Raw genomic sequence first — 14798 nt, forward strand, 5'->3', positions numbered from 1 at the left:
TCTGTTCTTCTGATTTTTTTTACTGTAGGATATTCTGTTTTTAACTGACCTGTGCAGAGGAATGATGAAACAGGATGTTACCATCTTTTCTTGTTTCTTTGTAGCGTGTAAAAGGCAAGAAATGATTCTCTCCCCTACCTCCCCTCCTCCCAAAGAACTACTGCTGCTTTATGTTGGAAACACCAGATCTTGATTTCCTTTCTTGAATACTGTGACTAAGGAAGGTAGTGAGGTTATGATTTAATGAGTGCAAAAGAACCAAGTAGTTGAGAGGGAAGAAGATTTTTTTTAAGAGGAGCTACTTAAAAACTTGGAAACTGTAAAAATTAAAACCACAGGCATGTGAGCCTGTGGTTGCTTCTGTGAAAATCCTGACAGTCAAGTTTCTGTCAAGTTTCTTATTGACAGAAGAAATGCTGTCCAGTTCGGTTTACCTCTGTGGAGAGTTACTATAATGGCTGGCGGGTGTGTGTGTGTATTCCTATGCTTAAAACAACTTACTTAATAGTTAAGTATAACGTAACTTTCTGTCAGTAAGGTATGTATCTTATTTCCATCTTAAAAAGGAAACTGAGGGTGTCTGCCACCTGAGGGGAAGAATTTTCACAGCAAACTCAAAGATACGTAAAAATCTCTTTGCATGCTTTACACACCCAAGCCCTTCCATCCTGATTGCTACACAGACACAAGTTTGCACTTGTGTCAACAAGATGTCAACCTCTGTGGGTTTGGGGCTCAAAACTGTAGATTGTCTTGAGTTTTTTTTTCTTTCTTTCTTTCTTTCTTTTTTTTTTTTTTCTCTAACAGTGTTTGTAAATTAGTGGCATTTTTTTTTCCTCCCTGAAACATTCTTTGTTACAATTAAAAAAGGTGACTTGGAATTATTAAATAAGTTTTGATTTAAAGTAACAAGTTAGATCAAAATTTTGATGGTATAAAGGTGTTCTCTGTACTCTGTGAACTTTTTTTTTCATTCTAGGGAAAATGTAATAGACCTTTTTAAGTTAATTCAGATCCACTTAGTGTGTTTTATAGTAAGACTGATGAACAACTGAAAGAGACCTACGATAATAATTTGGAATAAAGATCTAAATTACGAAATCATAGCATTTTTCTTTTGGCAGCGTCCAAATAGTTACAGAAAAACACAGTYCACATAAAGAATCAATCATACACATACTGCTGCTTAGATTTCTATTCTGACTGGAATTACTGTTTAGTAATTATGAATCTAAATCTGTCCTTTGTAAAACTACTTCAAGTGCCGTGGATGTAATAGGGAAGTTCATGGCTCAGCTTTTCAAACTGCCTATTGTTTGGTGTACAAATTACTACTTACAAACCTGAGCTGTGACAGAAGATAGTAAGAGTATCTTATTGGCTGAAGTTGWATTTACAAAGTAATTTAAAACAAATAAAAATCCTCTTCCAGACTGATAGGTAATTTTGTTCAAAACAAGGAATTTCAGTTGTATATGGATGTTTCTGTTTATTGCTTTTGCAGAATATTGAGTTTCAGTAAGTGAATATTGTAGTTATATTTAAAAAAAAATAATTGATGTTTTACTACAAATCTTTCAGAGTTTTGTATCTTGCTTTATTGCAAAAACCAGACTAAATGTGTGTGATCTATGCTATGATTCCCTGAAACAAAATAATTGAAGTCTTATCTCTTTTAGCTCAGTTGAAGTTACTCAAAATACGTTCTGGCTAGTATGTAGACAAAATGACTTTATGCCATAGTGACTTGTAAATACTAATACTTTTTCTCATGTGATTATTTTGATGTATATTCAGATGGGATAGACGACCCTTCTTCAAATCTCCTCATTTAACTGTAGCCACAACTGTGGTCTATGCCTCCCCCTCCCTTTCCCCCCCCCAAAAGGAAGGGGATGGAATGAATGACTATGATCTGAGAGCAAGAACATGTATTTATTCCTTTGTGATCTTTTATAGATCTTTATGTTGAGTAGAGTTGTTAACAAGGCCCATCCTGCTTCCAGTGAACACTGTTCGTGTGTGGATATGTCAGTTCAGCTGTCTAGGTATATGCGTATTACTTGTTTAATAATATTTRTACTTGCAGGGCCCTGCTTTAGAAGATTTCAGCCACCTGCCTCCAGAGCAAAGACGCAAGAAACTGCAGCAGAGAATTGATGAACTCAACAGAGAACTACAGAAGGAAACAGACCAAAAGTGAGTGAATTTTGGGGAGTTCTGTCATGGTTCTCTTTGTGTCTTTTASAGTCCTCTGCCTGAGCCAGTAGTGCTCAAAAGTTAGGGGAGAATGTGCTACCTTAGGCTGACTATTATGAAGCATTTTTTAATCTATATTTCATTGTAGGTAGAGTCTAGTTTCATTGCCTCCTCCTGCTTCATTGTAATACACATTGTGGTCATAATGTTGCATAGGAATTACTGGCTCTAAGTAACTGAGTATCAGGGTGTAGGTCTGTCAAGCAAGAGGGCTGCAACTTACTACATCAAAAAGAGCATTATGTAAGCAATTGCGTGTAACAAACTGAGAAACAGTACTGACGCTGGATAGAGAAGAATCAACAGTTGGATTCCTTGYATGCTTGTGCAAGAGGCAAGAAAGGAAAGCAAAATGCTAAGGTGACAGAATAGAAAAGTGTTTAGGAGTGGTGGAGGAGCTGGAGTTCTTAGAATCTAGGACCTCTAATTATAGGTCAGAATCTCATATGTGTAAACACTTTTTTTTTTTTTTTAATGAACTGGTAGAAGTTTATGTGGGTTTTATAATTATGGGGTCTTGTATGTTGTTAGAGATGCCCTCATCAAGATGAAGGACGTTTATGAAAAAAATCCCCAAATGGGTGATCCTGGCAGTTTGCAACCAAAACTAGCTGAGACCATGAGCAACATGGACCGTCTTCGGATGGAAATACACAAGAATGAGGTTAAAATCTAAATTTCTTGGAAAATGTAAATGAATATTAACACAGTAGTTTGCCTTATGAATTACAAATGTAGCAGCCAGAAGAATACTTAAGAAGTTGTTCAGTTTTCCATGGGGTGCCTTATTTTCGGGTATGTTCCTCTAAAGATACAAACTCTTAWTAAGAGTCATTAATCACTTATTCTGCAATTCACTTTCACTATTAAAGATGCGGKKTTTTTTTGTTACATTCTTGATTCTRACATGGAGCAAAGGCTAAACAGAGGGGATAGTTTCAYGCTTCATGTAAAATAAGTGTGAAACGTCACATGTGAATGCAGTCTTCATACAGCTGTGTACTGAAAACTAAGCTGTTATATGTGTRTTTGTAAAATGACATTTGCTGTCTTAGAATTAAGTTTTCTTTAACATGAATATTTGTCTTTCCTCTTCAAGGCTTGGCTGTCTGAAGTTGAAGGTAAAGTAGCAGCCAGAAGTGACAGGCGGCACAGCAGTGATATCAACCACCTTGTAACACAGGGCAGAGAGAGGTCACTACTCTATCTCTACTGTTTTTATATCTTATGTTAGAATCAGTACTTCCCTTTGATTGTTAGCCATAGATGATGGCTGTTCCTTAAGGAAAATCTTACTGGTTCCAAATTCTAGCATTTACCTCATGTTGTCATGGTAACATAAAAAATTGAGAGTCTAATTGAAACACCCACTCATTAAATAGCAGAGCGTTTTAAAACTTACTCCATTGTATAAGGCTCACCAGTTTTGCATGGTTTTGTCAAATTTATTTTTTCTTATGGGAATTCAGTCCCAAGCTTGTCAGCTCGAAACTTTTTCAGAAAATCATCTCCAGCAGTAAATGTATATGCTGCTAATAGGCATTCCCAGAGTAATATCCATGATGTATCCTGTGTGTGTTGAGAGTTCTGGAGCTAAGAACTCTTCCAAATCCTCATGTTTTAATTGTTGCGTTACAGCCCTGAAGGGAGTTACACAGATGATGCAAATCAGGAAGTTAGAGGCCCAACACAGCAGCATGCACATCCAAATGAGTTTGATGATGAATTTGAAGATGATGATCCGTTACCAGCAATAGGACACTGCAAGGCAATATATCCTTTCGATGGTAAGGTTAACAACGTATGTTCTTCTTTGACTGAAAGGTAACTTGACTAAAAGGCATGGTTTATTTGTTACATGGAAGACAGGTAAAATGATTTTAAGTACATTATAAGCAGTTGCTTATAAGATCAATGGAAAAACTTTGTAATTCATGGGCAGATTAGTACTGTTATGATGTTGTGAGGTATTAGAAAGCACAGCTACTGGCAAGTGCTCAGATTTACAAATGGGACCAGGTTTTTGTCTGCAAGCGTGCTGAACCACATGTTCACTTCCACGGATTTTTGATACTTCCTGTTTATATATAGTCTGGAAACTATATCCTGGGAGAAAGATTGCTTGAAATTCTCTTGTAACATGGAGACTTCATTGCCTCTTGTTTTCCCAGGTCATAATGAAGGCACTCTAGCAATGAAAGAAGGGGAAATTTTGTACATTATTGAGGAGGATAAAGGAGACGGGTGGACAAGAGCTCGAAGACATAATGGAGAGGAAGGCTATGTGCCAACATCATATATAGATGTAACGCTAGAGAAAAACAGCAAAGGTGCAGTAACCTATATCTAACAGTAAAATGGCAGTTTTCAGCTGTACGTTCCCCAGGGAGATAGTGGAAAAATAGTAAGTTGCACAGGTTCATGGAAAGAATCAGAGTATCAGAGGGCAGCGGTGGGCTGTTGTTCGCCATGTGAGCTTGCCGTATTTCTTTTTTTGGAGATCTCAGCATTAAATTACCTTATGTTGGTCTGTAATTTTGACCAGTGTCTTCTGCTTTATTTAACTGATCTAATATTTCTGCTTTACGAAGTGCTAAATTTGATTCATCTATTAAACAGAAAAAGACCAAGATTCCTGCTTGTTCTATATAGTAGTTGATCTTTAAAAAATGTTTTTAAAGACCTCTAAAATTTACTGTTCCTTGTAAACTTGTATAACTTAAACTATATGCTTAAAACAGAGGCTTTTTGCTCTAGTAACTAACTGAGTTCAGTAACTGAAAATTATTTATTTCCTTCCGTTGCAAATACTTGGCGGCTTTCACCTCTTAAAGAGGAAAATGTTTTCTGATTCTGAAAGTTCAACAAAAACACTCAGGAAGAAGCATTACAATTAAAAAGGACAAAAAGTCCACTGACCTGCCTCTCCCCTTCCCAGTGGTTGTAGCCTAGAATATTGTGTATTTGACTCAACTTCGCTGTTTTAACTGTAGATTAAAAAAAAAAAAAAAAATGCCCACACATGTAATGCTCATGTCTTTCTTACTGAATTTTAACCTCTCTCTGTCCTGAAAAGGGACTGTTTATAAATTCTTACTCGGTGCCTGTAAGCCAAGAGTCTTTGAATTGCATTGCGTTTGGGTTGAAATCAAGATCTAAAATGTACAGCGACTCCCTCGCTATTAAATCGCTAAGGTTTGGAAGCTACACCGCACTACTGGATTACTAGGGAAAAAATTAGCTAAACTAAAAACTGTGTCTGTTATTCCTATTAAGAATGTATGTGGAATTAAGTACAAGGCTAATACCTAACCTCTGGGAATGGCCTGTTAGAACTGAGCACGCTTCTCTGTTTTCTGAAGGTCTTCAGTAACTGTGTTCTTTTTTTTTCCTCTTGGACTGCAGGTTCCTGAAGCGGGTTTCTGAGAAAATGGGCGAGATCTTGAAGGAGGTTACATGCAGCTGCTTTTTTTTGGGGTGGGGGGGGGAGGGTATTAGCCTGGGAGGCCCAGTAAGCAAGGGGAAAAGCTAGTTGCATGAATGCATGCAGACATATGTTTAGTCACTAACATTCTTAGCATTTCCCTACATAGTTAAGGATGTATTACAAATTCTTAAATTTCTGCAGCAAAATAGAGCTCCATTACCAGAGTAAAGAGGCAACTGCTACTAAAATTGCTTAGTCTTATTGGCCTTCATTTTCAAAGAGGCACAAACTATATTTTAGGTTGTGCTACATTTTGGTTATCTCAATTATGCTCTTTTCCAACTGATTGTAATAATTGGCAGTCATTTAGAACCATGTCAGTTGTCAGTCTGCCTGTGCCACCTCCATGCTCGCCCTTAACCCCCTCCTGCATGCCTAGCACAGTCAGGCATGTCTGCATAACATACTATTGTCATCATTGCTTCTTTTACTTGTAACAAACCATTCTGTTTAAGTATCTTCAGCACTAGTTTCATCCCAGTATCCATGTATGCTGCTATAACTATTCCACTGCAACTACCATTACATTCCAGTTTTTGACATAACTGATATGAGATCATAATGTATTTATGTTGGTTTGGGGAAATAATACATCTCAGCTCTAGCCTACAATGCAGTCAGAGAAACTCCCAGAACTGTGGTCCATCTTCAGCACTTCAGTAACCTAATGTGAGCACTGAATACCCAGAACACCACCAGAGAGATTCACCACTGCAAGCTAATGACTGTTTTCAAGGTCAACCACTTGCCATTCAAATGCTGCCTTAAACTAGAGTGCCTAAATCTGTTGATTGCCAACACTACCACTTATAGTATCCCACAAAGGGCTTTGTGTCTCAGCTCTTTCTGTAGCGCTGCAGCTGCTGAGGTAGCCATGGTAGGTGTTTTCTAGAGCTCTATTTTACCGGATACATGGTGCATCATGAATTTTTATACATTGAGACATGTATCTCTTCATTTGACTTTAATATTTTTAGAACTATTTTTATGGAAACTTTGTCTCTTAGTTTTTGACTATGACGTTCCAGTTTTAATTACTGCAGTGCTTGTTTCCAGGTGATGCTTCATTGTATGGACCAGTTGAAATATGAGTAATACTTCGTAATGATCTATGTGCACTTTTACTTGTAAACAATTGAAATTTGGATATGTTTATACATGTAAATATAGTTGTCTGCAGTGCCCCTATTGCTTATGTTGTCTTGCCTTCCATTTGTGGTTCTATTAATAAATACATCATATCTGATTTATTAGAGTAATAAGAATTAGACTAGAGGGGTTGGGGGGAGGGATACTTGTATCAATCAAAGCTTGTCAGCCCAGCCACCTGCTATGTGGGGAAAGAAATAAATAATAGGTAGTAATCAAAACATCCTGGTTTGGGGGCTCTGAAGCAATATTTGGATGCAGCAGCGCTGGATTCTTTTTAATTTCAGTGTTACTAGAAATTGTACTACCAGTAAAGCTTAAGTTGAGTGATTTGTGTAGAGGTTTATTCCTTTTCTTATGTATACCACTATTACACAGCTTGACCTAGTGTATTACAGTTGGGGGCTATTAAACTCTAAAGTTTAGATTTTTGGATATTGTATACAGGGTTATTTATATAATAATGTGACATTACTCAATACTGACAAAACTACAGGTGTAGTGTTTTTTTTTTTGTTTTGTTTTGTTTTTTGTTTGTTTGTTTGGTTTTTTTTAAGCTAGTGCTTTTTTATTTTAAAGTTAGAGAAGAGGAAGAAATGTGATCTGTGTATTTTCTGCTAAAGGGCCTGTGGTTTGCCTGGCTAACAGCTTTGCAGGTTAGTAGTAACTCTTCCTGGTAAAGGAATAAATGGTCTTCTCACGCTACTGTTTGTTTGTTTTTCTAAACCCAGAATTTGCTTCCTTTGGAGGCAGGTTCCATTCATGAGGGATAGTGCAACTTGTATGAGGGTTATTAAACATAGGAAAAAAATTATTTGTACTTGCACAGCTAGTTATAAATCACTTACTCTGAAATTCTGAATGTGAGTTGTCTTAAAGAATCTTCCATTTTCCAGTAATTTTTTATCTATCTTTTCTTCTGTGCACAGGTTGATTTCTTAAATGTTAAATGCTTTGTTTAAAAATAGTGTTCTCTGTTGAGAATATTTTCATGGAATAAAGAAATCTTTTCATGTCTAATTTAGCTTCCCCATTTGTGTTCTGTTAAGATTGACAGGGAGACTTACTGACTTACTTACACCTGTGATTTTGCAGGTGGTGGAACACCTGTTTGGTGTTGGTTGGTTTTGTTGTTAGCCTGCCCTCCTAGAATATTTTTCAAATGTAACTTCTCACTTCAGAACTAGGCTTACTGACAAAGAGCAAATTCAACTCTAATCACAGTTGCCTAAGTAAGTATTCATATGCTTCTATATGCAACAAAGTGGAATTTGCCACTAAAAGTGTTCTTTATAGAGGAAATTAGATTGCTTGATGTTTATGAAAACTGCTAATAATGTATGCTTTGGCTTCATCCAAGAAAAAAAGTACATAATGCTTATCAGAGTGATTCACCTCAGTTACTGAAGTGAGTTGAATATACATATGCCCATATTTACTCATATCTGAAAGTGTTTTAATTATTAGAATTGTTTGTTCTTACCATGTCATCATGCATTCGTGGCAGCACAGCTGTTGTGCAGGCTCCAGCAAGACAAAGCTCTAGCCTACAGATGATGTATTAGCAAAATAAATTGTTCCAACATACATAAAACTAATTTTTTACTGTCATAGGTCCAGTGAAATTTGAGCCTTCAGTTGTGGTCACAGATAAAGAATCATTTCTGCAACCATAGTTGGCAAATTATTTTGCATAAAGATATATTTTAATTCACAATTCTATGTACACTGTTTTATAGTTATCTAAGGAATATTACACAACTGCAATGTCACATACTTAATCTATACCTTTATTTACACTATTTATTTGCTTCATTTTAATATCTTTAAGATGCCTAACTCCTCCTACTCCTAGATATTAAAACGTTACAAGTTTTGGGAAAATATGGAAAGCTGTAAGACTGTCTTACAGGAGTAATCTTAATCATTCAAAGGATCATAAAATGACTTGGTGACACAGTAAATAAATAATTTGTTTAGTAATCAGTAGTTTTAAAACAAGTGTGCATTGTGCAGTTGAAGTTCTAAACATCTTGTGAAATGCTAGAGGTTTGTGCAGTATCAAATTGCCAAAAGGAAAGCAACAGTTATTTCAAATTTAGCATTTAGTTTACAGACTCTTAGATATTTAGTTGTTCCACCTGCTTCACTGGAGGAGGTTCCAGTTTTCGGGAAAGTGCAGTTAAAATCTGGCTGAATTTTTCGTATCTTTCATTTTGATTAACTTGTGCTCCTTTGCTGCCCCAGAGCAATCTCATTTGAAATTCTGTCTTGAAGATCTCACTCATCTCTTCGTCTGGCTGGAAACCTAACAAGCAAAAAAGAACCCCACAGTATCACCATTAAGCAATTTTTTTTTTACTTAGAAGAAAAGGCTTTTAAAATATATTCTTTCCAAACAACATTAGCTTTAATATGCTAGGTTCATTTTGCACAATGGTTTAAAAAGCTAGGAAAAAAGTGAAAATCCTTTCAATGTGTTGTGTTCCTAGCAGCACTTAGATAGCTCCAGGCTATCCTTTGTTCAATTCTAATTTAATTGTCTTGCATCAACATTAAATATTATCACTGATGTATAGATGTAGCCTGCAGAAATACTTGATTTTTTTCTCACTGTCATCTTTTTCATTGCAAGTTTAAAATACAAAGTCAAGTAGTTAACATGTTATTTACTTTTTGACTACAAGTGGTTAAGGTGTCAGAGTTGCATCTTGCCTTGCAGTAAAGAATCTTACTGTGGTAAACAGTTTTATTCACAAAGTCAGAGCAGAAATTTTGAACTGTACAGAAGGCTGTAAGTTATCCCCAGTCCCTACGGTACTTTTAGTTTGGTTCCTAAAAAGACAGTTCAGGATCTTAAATCAAGACTTAATAGGTGTTTCATACTGGTTACTGGAAAACTACCTGTGATGAATAATCTGCTCTCTCTCTCTCTAAACAATATTGCTGCTGCCCCTGAGAATGAGTTTCCTGCAGGACATTTGCTGCTATTTCAGTTCTTATGAAAGAGAAGAACTTCTTGCAGTGACTTTTAGTGTCCTTTAAATAGAGACCTTTCCTCAACCCACACGTTCTGGTAATTCACAAAAGTTTCTCCTCCCTACCTTCCAGCATCTGCTCTGCAGTCACCCGGTACGTTTCTGCATTCTGTGCTATCTGCCGAGCRGTGGCCAAGTGTTTGAGCATTATTTCACAGCTTTGGTCAGTGCTTTCCCACAGGTCCATCCCTTCAAAAATGACAGCTTGCCGCTCCATCAAGGTAACAAGAGGCATCAGCAGTGGCACTGTTATGTTGTTCTGTGGAGCACCAATGGTCTCTGGGATAAAGAGCAACAAACCAACCATACTGTCAGAAGTTCTAAAACCTGCTAAGTTAAGAAGGTATTGTAACTGCAGCATTATCTTTCCAAAACAGAAACAAATTTATTTGTCTTCCATCTTTCAAATTAGCACCTCATCTCAGTCATATCCATACCTCTATCTACCTGTGTACGTATAGACATACACACACACACACATAGGAAACCTACAGTTTCCAGTGAGTTTGGGAGTAGTTGCAGTGGTGATGGGGCAGTCAAGATCAATTACAGGGTTGCAAACTATTTGCTACAGGGAAAGGCCCTGCTGAAATACTAGATAGTGGCATAGAGCGCAAGAGCACTAAGAGTTAGGCTTTTAAACATTTCAAATTGTGTCGTTGCCTTCAGGGCAATTTCCAGTAATTTCTGTGGGGCTAAAAGTTTTCCTTCTCTCCCCTCTTCCTGAGCCAGGGAAGTGTTTGGCTCTATTATCTTCCCCTCAGATCCCTTTAGAGAATACAGCTGCAAAGAATGATAAAGAGCAGCAGGAACTACTTGACTGCTTCCTGCAAATGCAGGCAGCAGGCATACTTTACGTGATCAGAGGAATTACTGACCCATTCTTTGTATTCCAGCATTCGTCCTCTGCTCCAATAGGGAAAGCAAAACCTGCCAGAAGTCAGTTTTTCCACCCTGCATAGCAAGAGGGAGACTTTTGTCCACTGTCCGTCTTTGAGGTGAGATGATGAAGATGCAGGTTCCTGTCAGTCCCTGCTCCTCGTGAGCTTTTCCCCCCAAAGGGCGGGGGGGGGGGAGGATTTGAGCAGACGAAGAATATTACATTTTGCATAGGTGCATGATGTTTGGCTGGCAGATGTTTCCTTCTATTCTCATGTGTTATATTGCATTACACAAGTKCATGTAGTTGCTTTTAACACATGATACACAGCTATCACTATAGCATCTGCTGCCTCTCCTACACAGACTCCTCAAGAGTTGTAAGGGAGAGCTGTAAGGGTGGATGGAAATCAGAGTCATTCATGCCCACTAGTTCACTCACCTTGTCCTTCATGCAGAGCTTTACTAAATGGCTTCAGCTGTTTTTCATACGTAATGGCAGTCTGAGTGTAATGATGTCTTAAAGAAGTCCAAGTTTGTTCTAACCTAGTGACCTGTTCAAACAAAACAGAACAGCTGTTTCAGACTCCATAGCAATTCACATGGAAAACACACTGCTACTGGCAAAGTTTGATTAGTCTGAATTATTCAGTAGTACACTGTCTTTAGATAAGATACAGCTACTACAGAGGCTTGAGTCCAACATTAGATCCAAAATTTATTAAACAATGCCGCTTTTCTACCAGTGGTATCTTTCTTACGACACATATTCCCAAGGTATGATCCCTTGTGGTACAGGACTGCTCCCAATTCAAGAAAATAATTGGCTCACTCAAAAAGCATGCAGAATTTCCTCCTGCCAACTAACTGATGCAGCACTCAGTTTGCATTATGGAAAACTTTCTGTCAAGCCCTTCAGAGCAAACCTGAAAGCTTGGTTCTACTCCAATGAACATGCAAGACAAGACCAACAGATTAACTGGTAAGTCTCATCATTATCAGTCTAGTAAAACAGATTCTGCATACGCAGGTGCTGTAGAAGAAAGAAAACTAAATTTCTAAGTATTTTTAGTTCAAAAGATTAAGTAAGTACACTCAGAGAGAATTTTCATGCCTGACTGGAGAATTTTGCTTGAATTGTTTTTTTTCAACTAATGTCTATTAATAAAATCTATGTGGATGCAGAAATCATCTAGTTGGCCTGTCTTTGGGCACGAGGAGGAATCACCTCTTTACCAAGCTTGATGGCCATCATAGCTATCAAGTCATTTGTGTACTTTTTCTAAAGGTCTCTAGAAATGGAGACTCCCACAGCTGTCCAAATAATCCAATCAATTTATGCCAGGGCTTAACCTCCTACAGTTTYTCCTGACACAAAACTTGAGTCTTCCTGTTTGTTTGTAATTTAAAAGCTTGCTAATTCTGATCCTACTCACTAGCGACATGTAGACCAGTCTTACTTTTGAACTAGCTTCCACATTCTTGGAGGCGACATCCTCAAGCTTTACATTTTTTCAGCTAAATAATTTMCTCAATCTGTTTCCATTTTTTCCCATTTCCTAAAATCCTGATCACTTTGGTTAGTCCACATTTGACCTGTATCCAAAACYGAGCATTGTATTCAAATTGAGATCGCTTCATTGCTCGGTAAAAAGATTCATTCCCATGCATAAAGGTAAGACATCTGTTTCAGTATCCCCTGTTGGAGCAGCAGGGTTGCTATTTTTATCTTTCTGCTGCCATGTATCCTTTAGTAACTTATTGTCATCTCTGATCCAGATTTAAGCAGATCTATGCATAATTTCTCAAATCTAGATCATTAATGAAAACATTCAGCTTGGATGCAACGATCTCTTAATTTGATACATTCTTCCATTTACATAACTATAATCAACTTACTTCCTTTTTTTCTAACCACTTAGGTACCCCCAGAAAATTTTCAGCCAGATCATTTTTTTCCCTTGTTTATGGAAATGCTGTATCTTGATTTCAGTAAGTTACTTCCTCTTCACTGTTTTCTTCAGAAAGCTAGTTGCAGAACAAAGTTAAAGCAGCAGCATAAATACACTGTAGCTATTACACATTTCCTACCTTCCAGGGCTTTACAGATAGTTTGGTACAAACTTCTTTGGAAACTGAAGTTAGGCTTACAGCTCTCCTCTGCCTCAGAGCCCCCTTCTAATAGTTTCTATTTCCCTTCTCAAGTCCCTGTATCTCAGCTAATCCTGAGGCACTCACAAAAGTAATTTTTAACAGTTGAAAGACTCTCAGCTCATCCTAAAATACTGAAGTTTATAGATGATGTGTGAAAACATCCGCGTTCTAGTCTTCTTTAATTCTAAGCTGAGAATCCTTCATACCATGTTAGTCATCCACGCAGTTGAACTTTTTACTGAAAACTGATGTTTCTTAAAAAAAAAAATTGCATCCAAACCTTTGATTTCCTCACTGCCATTTGCTGACAACTTTGTTAGACAACAAAGACAATTACTCAGTATTTACAAGTTGATTTCTTATTAAATTGGTGCCTCATTAGCAGGATCTCTTTTGTGCTGTGAACTTTAGATTTTCTCTCTGTATTTCCTGTACTCATCCTACTTGTTTTTGAGGTCAGGAATGAGCTTATGATTTAGCCAAGTTCATCTCTTACTACACTTTCTAACCTTCCTCCAACTGAAAAGAGCTTGCACTTAGACCTTCACAGATTTATTTCTCTGAGAAACTACCCTATCTTCTTGCTCTCTTATGATTGAGATTTTAAATCTGTCAGATCCAAATACTGAAGTCAGGCTTCTAGAAGTAAGTTAGTTCACTGTTCTTGTTTTTTCCTGCTCCTATCATTTCAAGATCATTTTCATTTAGTCTGCCTCTTACTGTTTGGAATCAAACCGAGAAGAGCCTACTTCATTACAAAAAAAAAAAAGTTATACTATATTCTAAGAACTTGTCAGACTGTGCTCTGCTGCATTTTTCCTACATTCCTCAGCAGATGTCTGCATGATTAACATTACCCATCCCCACCAACAGGTATGTGTGGAAGAATCTGCCAGTTTACATTAGAGGGCATCAAAGTAGGAAGATACAAAACTCAGGGTCTTTTTTTCCCTTTTATTGCTACCTGTAGACTTTCAGCAAGTTTAACTTCTACACTTTCAGTCTCAAAACTCATGCATCCTTCCTGCACTTCTTCCCACTAGAAATAACTATGCTCTTTCACTTTTTTTTTTTTTTTTTGGGGGGGGGGGGGGAGATCAGCATTATTCCTCCTTAATAAAACAGCAGTTTCAAAAGATCATCTGAACACAGCAGGAAAGTTCATAAACATTTCAGCAACATGCAAAATGAGATGCATCAAGACATCAAGACAATACATTATCTGCAACTGTAAATATAGTTGCTTCCTGATATGCTCATTTTTTTCTCACAGGATTAAGCCATTTCTTGCACCATTAAATTGCATTAACACATAAATTTGCGTTATATTGAAATATAATGAAGCCCTGTTTTAGAAGAAATTTTCCAGTATATTTGGCATCAACAAGAATTAGTCTACTATCATAGCTGTAAAGTTCACAATGACTAAAAATAATCCTGATTTTCCTGTCTGTGGGGAAGTGAACTTTCTGTTGTGACTATCTCTTTAGTTTTGAGACAATTACATAAGGACCAAAATTAGTTTAAATATATCAAACCTATCAAACAACTCCAGGTTTTGGAACATAAAGAGAAAACAGTTCTTACCTGTGGCATTTCTAGTGCCTTCATAATAGCAGAAAATGCATACAAATCCCCCAGTGAGTCCTTCAGCTCCACCGCTACTTGGATGATCCTGTTTAATGTTGCAGCTCTATCTTCTAGATTTCCTGTGCAACCGAGGATATCCACAGCTATTCCTATTGCCATAGTATTATGCCTAGAAGGGAGATAACTTATACTATTGGTTACCAATTATCAAAATGGTAATTATGCTGTACATGTATTCAGAG

General features: G+C 37.2%; 2 protein-coding genes across 7 annotated transcripts in view; one reads left to right on the forward strand and one right to left on the reverse strand.

Annotated features, from left to right (window-relative positions):
* The window catches only part of FNBP1L (formin binding protein 1 like), a 61086-nt gene extending 54152 nt beyond the window's left edge, over positions 1-6934 (forward strand). For 2 of the 3 annotated variants that reach the window (XM_085303589.1, XM_085303587.1), the window contains 5 exons: positions 2090-2199; positions 2791-2923; positions 3359-3453; positions 3898-4046; positions 4431-5658. In XM_085303589.1, the coding sequence (XP_085159715.1) occupies positions 2090-2199; positions 2791-2923; positions 3359-3453; positions 3898-4046; positions 4431-4609 (666 nt within the window). In that variant the 3' untranslated portion in view covers positions 4610-5658. The other variant, XM_085303588.1, reaches the window with a different exon arrangement.
* Positions 6935-8664: 1730 nt separating this feature from the next.
* BCAR3 (BCAR3 adaptor protein, NSP family member) overlaps positions 8665-14798 on the reverse strand; it is a 77991-nt gene continuing 71857 nt past the window's right edge. For all 4 annotated transcript variants that reach the window (XM_085303586.1, XM_085303585.1, XM_085303582.1 and 1 more), the window contains 4 exons: positions 14554-14725; positions 11255-11366; positions 10000-10212; positions 8665-9203 (listed from right to left, as the gene is read on the reverse strand). In XM_085303586.1, coding sequence (XP_085159712.1) covers positions 9016-9203; positions 10000-10212; positions 11255-11366; positions 14554-14725 — 685 coding nt within the window. In that variant the 3' untranslated portion in view covers positions 8665-9015. The remainder of the gene's footprint in view (positions 9204-9999; positions 10213-11254; positions 11367-14553; positions 14726-14798) is intronic.

Source organism: Rhea americana, unplaced genomic scaffold, assembly GCF_003343005.1.
Source record: "Rhea americana isolate MKP2758 unplaced genomic scaffold, rheAme1 scaffold_2, whole genome shotgun sequence".
Lineage (NCBI taxonomy): Eukaryota > Metazoa > Chordata > Aves > Rheiformes > Rheidae > Rhea > Rhea americana.